Source organism: Arachis hypogaea, chromosome 10, assembly GCF_003086295.3.
Source record: "Arachis hypogaea cultivar Tifrunner chromosome 10, arahy.Tifrunner.gnm2.J5K5, whole genome shotgun sequence".
Taxonomy (NCBI): Eukaryota; Viridiplantae; Streptophyta; class Magnoliopsida; order Fabales; family Fabaceae; genus Arachis; species Arachis hypogaea.
The window spans coordinates 5,596,676-5,606,865 of NC_092045.1; the positions used below are offsets into that span (position 1 = coordinate 5,596,676).

The 10,190-nt window shown below is 37.8% G+C and overlaps 1 protein-coding gene across 1 annotated transcript; it reads right to left on the bottom strand.

Moving 5' to 3' along the window:
* Nucleotides 1-810: 810 nt before the first annotated feature.
* Nucleotides 811-4,204, bottom strand: LOC112714887 (uncharacterized). Its single transcript, XM_025766584.3, has 7 exons — nucleotides 3,619-4,204; nucleotides 2,804-2,936; nucleotides 2,648-2,719; nucleotides 2,417-2,560; nucleotides 1,714-1,785; nucleotides 1,526-1,597; nucleotides 811-1,441 (listed from the first exon to the last, which is right to left on the bottom strand). Exons 1-7 carry the CDS (start codon nucleotides 3,704-3,706, stop codon nucleotides 1,402-1,404), a joined length of 621 nt encoding a protein of 206 aa, XP_025622369.1. The 5' UTR covers nucleotides 3,707-4,204; the 3' UTR covers nucleotides 811-1,401.
* Between the last annotated feature and the right edge of the window lie 5,986 nt (nucleotides 4,205-10,190).

Sequence of the window (10,190 nt, forward strand, 5' to 3'; positions counted from 1 at the left end):
ATTTATAAAATAAAAAATCGTTTTTATAATTAAATAAAATATATGAGATTAATTTGTAATTAAATTTAAAAAAGGACTATTTAACAATTATTAAAAAACCTTAAAAAACATATTTTGTTATGGACCATTTAATGGTCTAAACGTTCTGGGACCACCGAATCCTGAGTCCTACTTACATACACTTCTATTCTCACACTTTCTTCTACTCTTCTTCATCTTCTTTCAAATTTACGAAATCAAAGTTCTGCTGATATTAGCTTTTGTACGAAAAAATATATCCAAACCAACTCAATTCTTTTTTCAATTATTTACAAAAAATTTTTCAAACTCTAAATACCCAATAATCTCAAACCTCAAACTCTCAAGTTTAATCTCGAATTATATATTTTTTATTATTCTTATATATGAATTTATTTAATATTAATATTTTTTAATAATAAATTATTTTAAATTTATAAATTTAAATTATATTATTGAAAGAAATTAATTAAATTAATTTTAAGTATTTCAATTAATTAATTAAGTGGGACCACAACAGGGACTAAAATTAGTTCCTGCTAATGGAGAAGAGAGATATGTTATGACTTCCTATTTACTGTTTATGACGCAAAAGCTGATGCATAGTTACTTTTTATGACAGGTGGACCCATAAATAGGAATTGGTATGAGTTTCCTATTGGAGATGGTCTAAGTTCCCAACCAATGATGGTGATAAAGACTAGTAATGCATATTCCTTGATAATTTTTGCAGTGCTATACGGTTGTTATCTCATTGATCATGTTGCAAATGCTGAAGTTCATCATCACAACTTTGTGGTAAGTCTACTTTATTTCATCATACATGCATGTTACATAACACTTAGATGAATTATGCCTTTAATTTCTGCAGATAAAATCTTCAAGTTACACTAGACTATGCAGCACCAAGAATATTTTGACAGTAAATGGAGAGTTTCCAGGTCCAACCTTGAAGGCCCACACAGGAGACACTCTTATTGTCAATGTTTATAACCAAGCAAACCATAATATAACAATACATTGGTATGTGCCTTAGCTTCCACTCTATACAACAGAGTATATGCATTAATTACTGAAAGAATATTTGCATTATTTTTCAAAGGCATGGGGCTAGACAAGGGAGGAATCCATGATCAGATGGAGCTGCTTACATAACACAGTGTCCAATTCAACCAGGTGCAGTGTTCAAACGAGTTATCCATTTGACCACAGAGGAAGGAACCATATGGTGGCATGGACATGATGGTTGGTCAAGAGCCACAGTTCATGGAGCTTTCATCATTTATCCCAAGCATGGACAAAACTATCCCTTTCCCAAACCCCATGCTGAGATTCCAATCTTACTAGGTATGTACTAAATACTACTGCACCAACTTGGTTTATCTACATCTTTGGTTGTATCAAGCCAGGATTATTTTGAAAACTGTAATTGGAATCCACCAACTATCAACAGTGAGGTCACCTCTTAATAATAGTCACAGATATAAATAAAACTATTGGCACCAACCTGATCGGAGTAAACATTGAAAATGAACCATTGACTGGCACAGTCCCTTTTAGCTGGTTGTTTGAGAGATCACTGCATTCCACAACAATCATGGTGTTGCACTCTCAAAAATATAGTAAACGATTCAAAACAAGAATACATGTCTATATTAACTCAGTGGGAAATGAAAATATAGGAGTCACACTCACAGAACTTGCAGTGAATTGATCCCGGTCAAAGACATGGGAATGCCTCCTGACAAGGCGTTATTGTTGAGACGCCTATTTCAGAGGGCAAGAAGAATTAATTTGCAGGTAATAAGATTTGATACTTTAATAAAAAACATTATCAGCAAACACGTGCAACAATGATTACCAAATAGCAAGTTTTGCAAGTTTCATGCAGGAAAGAGTTAAAAATAGAATAAGCCTATCACTAATATAAACTTATATTGAAACATGGAAAAAAAGAGAGTAAAAGATAGAGGGCATGGATGCATGACAGTTCACCGAAGTTACTTAACAAATATAACTATATGATTAAGCATGAGTGTGGACCTTTGACCATATTTAATTAGTGCTTCATTAATTCATTTTTACAACCACTGAGCACTATCATTAATTACCATATATTTCATGCAATTCAACACACTCATTATTGAGTCAAATAGAAGTACTAGCAACAATAAAAATATGAAAGATACTTTTCCTATAGGTATATGCTCATTTATACCACAGCCTTTATTGGAAATGAAATAGCATGTCGCAGACAATGTACTCTACCACTAACTATATTGCACGGGAAATCAAACAATAAATTGGATGCTGAGAAGGTAAAGGGAGAAACGAAATTGAAATCAAGTCAAAAATATATTTTGCATATAAATATGAGAATAAGGAAAGTATTTCATACAGCACGCGTAGATAACTAAGCTTGCCCAATGTAGCTGGTATTGGACCAGTTAGCACATTCAAGTAAAGATCCAAGCTCACCAAGTTTTTCAAATTTCCAAGCTCGTCTGGGATTTTTCCACTTATATTATTATTAAAAAGCTCCCTGTAATTGAAACCCCCCGAATATAAATGCAAAAGATTTTGATAATGAAATAATCTGATCACAAAGAGTATATGGATAGCAACTTACAGGTACTGTAAATTTGGTAGATTACCAAGGTTTGGAACCAGTGTACCCGATAGATCTGCATTTCCAAGATCACTGACCAGAAAGGGGTTAATAATCACTATACAGACAACCAATCATAAATAAACAGGAAATCTTAAATGTTACATATCAACTTACACACGGGTCACACTATTATCACTATTGCATGTAACATGAAACCATGTGCATGGATTGACAAGGGTGGCATCCCAGCTTTGAAGAACATTGTTAGGATCTTGTAGGTTGCTCTTCAATGCATTTAGGGCATCACCTGTGTTAGATAGAAGCAATATTCAGGTGCAAAGATATTATTATTATGTTGTGTGGTCTCCACATTTATGGTGCAATGCGAAATATTGTCAGATTTAGGAATCACAAACATGAATCCCAACTTCAATGAGTCAACCCTAGTAGCCTCCATCTCACAATTAACTAACTCACAAGAAAAGATTAAACTTTAAAGCGAATGGAAAGCCACTTCTTTTTCTCCAAGGACAAAAGCATTTCCACAAACCACTCTGAGATAAAGAAGCCTCCCATACTATTAGAATCAACAATTATGGTGATATCCTGTGCTAAAGATTGAACATTCCCTACTCAATAATCAACAAATAAGTGAATAACCCAAACTAATGACACAGATACAAGGGTATCATCAAACTAAGAAAAACCATAAAGCCATTCAATTCTATCAACTCATATATTACAACTAGGGAAGCATTAAGTTGAAACTTAACAAAAGCTACTCCAAGTGTATTATTAAGTTCTCCAGTTCTAATACATGAACCAGCTACAATAAAGCCGAAAGGGAATCAAGTAGATCAAAAAGAAAGGACAAAAGGAACAAGTAGCTTAATTGGGGTAAAATTTCCCCACCCTGATCATTTAAAGCACCTGCTTAATGGGAAGAATTAAAACACAATAGAGAGCAAGGACAAAAGGGAACCACCCACCTTCTGCATTGCCAGAGACCTTAAGCACCAAATCAAGCACCAAAATTGCACAAACAAGAAAAGAACCCTTGCAAGTTGAAGTCACCATCTCCACGTTTCCCACACTAATCTTCACCTACAGCTTCGTAATAATCAAGTCATAAAACCAATTGATTCACTAATTCACGCACCCCTTTGTGTCCTATTCTATCTACATGATACCCTTGAAGCTCAGCAGCATCTTGACCTCGTTGACCAACCGAAAACAAAAAGGAAGCACTTTGGACTTGGAAGATGAGGCAGAATCGAAGTCTGGGTAGTTGCAAGTTGCGTTCTTTTTTGTGTGTAAGGTCTTAGTTGGGAATCTGGAGGTGAAATCAGAGATGGGTGTGGGGAGTTTCAGCTGAAAAATGCAGGGAACACGGTCGACGGAAGAAGGGTGAAGGAGAGGAAGAGAGTCAATGAATGCTGCATCCTGTGTTAGAATTTTCGACCTTCTAATAATAGTAGTTGATGTTGTGATAACGATGAGAGCCGAGTTGGCGCATTAATATCTGGCGGCTCGGTTTCTAACCAAAGAATGTTTAATTTTTTATTAATAAAGTTTGAAAATTTAAAGTTTCGTGTATTTATAAATAAGAGTAAAGTATCAATTTGGTCCCTGTCTATTTTTTAAAATGTCAAGATGATCTTTAACCAAAAATACGTTCCATTACGGTCTCTGACCCTGAATTCTGTCTGTCAATCCGGTCCTTCTGTCACTTTCATGGCGGAAAGTCAACAGAAAATACTGAGGTGTGAAGACTAGGGTATGACACGGATGGTTCGGATTGTTACGTGAAAGATGAAATCCTACGTGGCAAGATAAAATGGACAGGGGTCTTTTTGTCCTCGTCCAAAAAACAAAAACGATGGCGTTTTAAGGGTTTAGGGCGTCGTTTGGTTTCACGCCTTATATGTTATCCCCTAAAGACTCCTTGTCTCTATAATACAATTACATTCTAAACCCTAGCAGACAGCTCTCTTCTCCATCAAGGCAGTGGTGACTGGTGAAAATTTTGGTGACAAGGTTGCTAACGAAGCTTTTGACGGAGACGTGGACGGTTGTTGGACGGCGCTCTTGACGGAAGTTGGACGGTTCGGCACACAGCAGTGATTGCTGAGGAAGGTGTCGTTACTGTCGCTTTCACTGTTTTACTTGTGTGTGGTCCTCATTCTACCATTGCTGTTTGTATTCAACGTTGGTGGGGTAGTTAGAGGTTAAAAAAGTGTTTCTGCTATCATATCATAGGAGTTTTATGTATTTATATAAAATGAAAGTGTAGAGATGAGTTAAAAAATTAGTGATAGTTGGAACAGATTATTAGGATTGGCTGTTTAAATTGATGTAATATTGAAGAAACTGTGTTGCATGTTTAAATTTTTTATTTAGGAGTTAACAAAATTTTATTGCACTTTTTCATATGTCTGAATGTCTGGTTACCCCTGTGTTTCACCATGGGGAGAATTTCACGAAGGACAGTGAAGGAAATCTTAGCTACATGCATGGAAAAGTTCATAGGTGGCTACCAATGGATGTTGACCTGATTAATTACTTTGATTTGGTTGTTTTGTTTAAAGAGATAGGCTATATGGAGTTTAAGGCAATGTACTGGTGTGATATGACTGCATCTGATATGGAATCTGACCTTCATGCCATTCATGGGGATAAAGAAATTAACAAACTGAGGGAAGGTATTGATAAGAACAGGCACACAGATGAATTTTACATCTACTTTGAGCATCCTGTGGACCTGCCAGAGGTAGTTGGTGAGGGGGTTGTGGAGGAGGATGTGATTGCCAGTGATGTCAATTCGCTTAAGTCATCATCATCTTTCTCGGATGATGAATACGAAAGCGCTGAGGATGAGGTTTACAAACCGCCTCTTCCTGGTTATGAGTCTGATGACAGTGGGAGTGATGACAGTTTGAATAAGAGGAAGAACAAGCAGAAGACTCGAGTTAAAAAAAAGATGTCACCTAAACGAAGAAAAAAACTGGTGTGGCTAAGAAGAAGGGGACTAAGTCAGCAGAAGATGGGCCAAAAATGTCCCCTAAAACAACTAAGAGAAGGGCTAGTAGGAAATACTCTGATGCTAGGAGAAAATATGTGCTAAAGGATGGGCTTGGTAGGCAAGATATGCAGGGGGAGAACAGTAGGCCTGGGCCAGAGTTGGGAGGCCCAAGAAGCTCCAGACAACATGGGCCTGTTGGGCAGGATACAACAATTGCTGCTAATGGAGATGAAGACCATGTACCAGATCCAACTGTAGCAAAGGTGGATAGTGAGTATGAGAAACCTTATGAGTATGAAAGTGAGGTGTTCAACAGTCCAGTTTCATCTGGAGATGAGGGTAAAACAGCCTATGATACTTTTGATGAGAACACTGAATATGGTGAGGTCCAATTTAAAGTTGGACAGTTGTTCCCCACCATGGAGTGATTCAAGAAGGCCCTGAAAGATTATTTTGTGCACGAGGGTAAAGATGTTTTATACATTAAGAATGAGAAGTTGAGGGTGAGAGCAGCTTGTGCAGGTGAAAAATGTTCTTGGCTAATTTTTACAAGTTGGAACAGTTCAAAAGGTTGCTTTCAAATCAAAACTCTTTACAATAAACACAACTGTAGAAGGGATTTTGGTAGTAACTTGGCTGACAGAGCATGGGTCACTGATAAGTTAGTTAAGAAGCTCTTTACAGAGCTTGACCTGAAGCTAGGTGTAGCCAGGGATCATATCATAGATGAATACAATGTGAAAGTAAATCTTAGAATGGTAGCTAGAGCATTGATGGTTGCGAGATAGGTTGTCATTGGGAGAGAAAAGGCACAGTATGGAAAGACACGGGATTACCTGATGGAATTGCACAGAAGTAACCCAGGATCAACTGCCTTGATGGAAGTAATTCCCCAACCTGAATCCCTGCCACTATTCGATAGGTTATATATTAGTTTGGATGCTTGCAAAAAGGGGTTTAAGGAGGGATGTAGGCCACTAATAGGGTTGGATGGCTGCTTCTTTAAGGGTCGTTATGGTGGCTAGCTTCTAAGTGCGGTGGGCCAAGACGCAAATAACCACTTCTATGTCATTGCATATGCAGTGGTCCCGAATGAATGCAAGGAGACATGGAAGTGGTTGTTAACTTTACTGAAAGAAGACTTGGGTGAAGTTCCACAACATGGCTGGAACTTTATTTCCGACCAACAAAAAGTAAGTTAATTATGTTAAGTTATTTAACAAGTATACCTTATTATCATAATTAAATTATTTTAAGTTAATTACATGTTCTGTTAAATGTCACATGTTCAGTTTACCTTTTACTGATATTAAACACACTGATATTGTGTTATGAATCTGCTATAGGGTTTGGAGCTGGCAATGAAGGAAGTTAACCCTACTGCCCATCACCGAAACTGTGTTCTTCATATTTGGAAGAACTTTATAAAACAATTTAAAGATGAACAAATAAAGAAGATGGTATGGGAGTGCTCTCGTTGTACAACAATTCAAGAATTCAGAAGTGCAATGGAGAAATTAAAGAATCTGAATGAGGGAGCCTGGGAGTATCTGCAGAGGTTTGACCCAGGTGTGTGGTGCAAGGCCTACTTTAGTCATGGGCCCAAGGTTGATAACATAACGAACAATATGTGTGAGGTGTGGAACGCGAAAATTGTTGAATACAGGAAGAAGCCAATTCTGTCAATGTGTGAAGACTTGAGGTGTTACATCATGAGGAAAAGGGCTATGCACAAGAAGAGACTGGAGCACCACACTGGTATCTTGGCCCCTGTGCAGCAGAAAAAGCTTGATCAGTTTATCAAGCCCAGGAGTACCAAGTGGAGAGCAACCTGGGCTGGTGATTCTGATAGAGTATTGTTCGAGATTCATATGCAAAGGCACAAAGTTGGAGTAAACTTACAAAGTAAGACATGTACTTGCAATGTGTGACAGCTAACTAGTATACAATTCATCATCTTATATGGCTGGTCTAGTTAACAAATGTTGAGTCTTTAACTACTTAATATTTTTTTAACATAATCTGTGTGTAGGCATGCCTTGCAGACATGCGGTTGCAGCCATGGCTAAGATGGGCTTGAAGCCAGAGGACTTTGTGCATAAATGGCTCACTATGGATACTATCAGATCAGCCTATTCTGTCTGCATTAATCCAGTTAACAGTGAAGAATACTGGAACCCAACTGATTTACCACAGCCACTACCTCCCCCAATTAAAAAAGCTGCACATCGTCCAAAGATAAAGAGAAAAGTCGATTCTGTGGAGACAGAGATGAATTCCCACAAAGCCAAAAAGTCATTCAAAGTGACTTGTAACAGGTGTGGCCAAAAGGGTCATTACTATAAAACATGCTCCAATCCACCCAAAGACCCAAATTGAAAGCCTATGACCAAGAAGGAAAGGAGGAATTTGAAGCAGTCTGCTCCAGCAGTGGACTCTGCTAGCACCACCTAGGTATGCCTGCTTCAGGGTTCGATTTGTCATATTTTTATAATGGTTAGGGATTTAAGTGTCACATGATAGATTGGTTAGGGATGTAATTGTTATTGCAAAGATTGATCCAGTTTTTAAATGCCTATTCTGTATGATGACCCACATAGAACCAGGTTGGTAAGGAAAACAACATGAGTACTGGTGTTGAAGGAACAATACTAGATCCTGTGGTAAGTAGTTTGCAGGGTTAATTTGATTACATGTTCACATGCGTTCTATTGTTGACTCTAGATTGAGATAGAGTACTATTCATGAATGTAGACAAAGGAAAAAAAATAAAAAAAAGAAGCTACCTAAATCAACACTAAAGGAAGATACAACATTGGGACAAGGAGATGAAATTCCTCTTTCACAGTCTGCTCCCCAACCAGAAGTTGTAAGTGACCAGCTTAATTCACAATTGCATTATAACTAGCAATGTCTTAGTCTTACTTTTTGTTTCATATAATGCAATCTTGTTGGTTTGCAGAGAGCATCTGAGACCCCCATCTTCAATAACCCACCTCCACAAAGGATGAAGCAACCAATTGTTAGGCCACCAATCCCCTCTACCTTTGTTCAAGCTGCTGTGGTGAATCAGATTCCCCCAATCATTGGACCTCACTTCAGGCCTCCCACGCCTACCAACACAGAAATTCCACCCAACAATGATACTAATGTTCCTACTAGATCGGTCGCAACAGCTTCTGGGACTGCATCAAGACTATTCAAGTTCATTCCCACTCTTGGATTTAGGCCTCCTAGGAAGAACTAGAAGTGTGGTCCTAGGTTTATATCAAGTTAAAAGAAGATGCTAACTTTTTGATAAACTAGCTTTCATATAGCCACCACAAACAGTTTTTTGCTTTCTGTTTTGATAGCATATGTGAATTAAGGGCCTATAATACTCTTTTTTATTTTGGTGTTGCTGATGTTGGTATAGGGCTATATGTTGCCCACTTTTGGAGTTATTTTGTGAACAACATGTTGATATTTGGTGGCTGTTTGCAGTTGTTAATGTTACATATTACTGTTAGTTATTACTGGATTGCTTTTCATGGTATGAAAGGATTCAGGTATAACACATTCTACTTTTTGACACAATGAAACTTTTCCAAACAACCAACACAACTGTTTCATTTAATAAACTCGGATTTACATTGTTAACTGATACAATACAACTATTTCAGCAACAGAAACTTCCAACACAAAACCAACAAGATACACTAACTATCTGCTATCCACTCTAAAAGAGATAATTTGCACATACAACTCCAAAGACAAACACAACAACTATCAATGGATAGCTAAACCACCTATTACACTTAACGTGGCTAGAATTTTTCATCTGCAACTCTAACCCAGAAACTATGTCCTCTAGCTTTGTCACTTTCTCCTCCATCCAAATGGCTGCATCCAAAAAATGATTTTGCTTTCGATTCCGACCACAAGGACTGCCATAATTTATTTGCTCCTCTTCAAACAGTGAAACATATTCATCCAACCATTGAAAATATTTGCACCGACCTTGTGTAGTCTGCACAGTAAAAAGAAAGAAAACTCAAATTATTAATGCAGAGATGCCTGCTACAGATCTTGGCATGAATAGCAACATAACTAACTGTTTCATACCTTAAAATTTGGGCATCCAAAGAATAGCCTCTTAGGGTTCGACTGTATTGATGACATGAATAGAATTGCATGAATCCCACAATTACATTTTGGGGCAACGAATCTTTTCTTCATCTTCGCTCCAGCACTACCAACGAAACTCACAGAAATACTCTTGCCCTTATCGTCCGACGCATCTCTTCCAATCCCACGATTTCTGTTATTGCTCATGGTGGTATCAGTTCCATGCGTGAAACAGGGAAGATAGACGACCAGACTCGTCTAATAAACAACCCTAAACCCTCAAAATGCCATCGTTTTTATTTTTTGGACGAGGACAGAAAGGCCCCTATCCATTTCATCTTGCCATATAGGATTCCATCTTCCACGTAACAACCCGAGCCATCCGTGTCATACCCTAGCCTTCACACTTCAGCATTTTCCGTCGACTTTCCG

Bases quoted from the DNA above. Each gene is read 5' to 3' on its own strand.
- LOC112714887 (XM_025766584.3), bottom strand. From the start codon at position 3,706: ATGGTGACTTCAACTTGCAAGGGTTCTTTTCTTGTTTGTGCAATTTTG. The intron at 2,937-3,618 runs GTGGGTGGTTCC...TATCTAACACAG, and splicing joins GGTCTCTGGCAATGCAGAAG to GTGATGCCCTAAATGCATTG. The intron at 1,442-1,525 runs GTTGGTGCCAAT...TTCCAATTACAG, and splicing joins TCAATGTTTACTCCGATCAG to TTTTCAAAATAATCCTGGCT.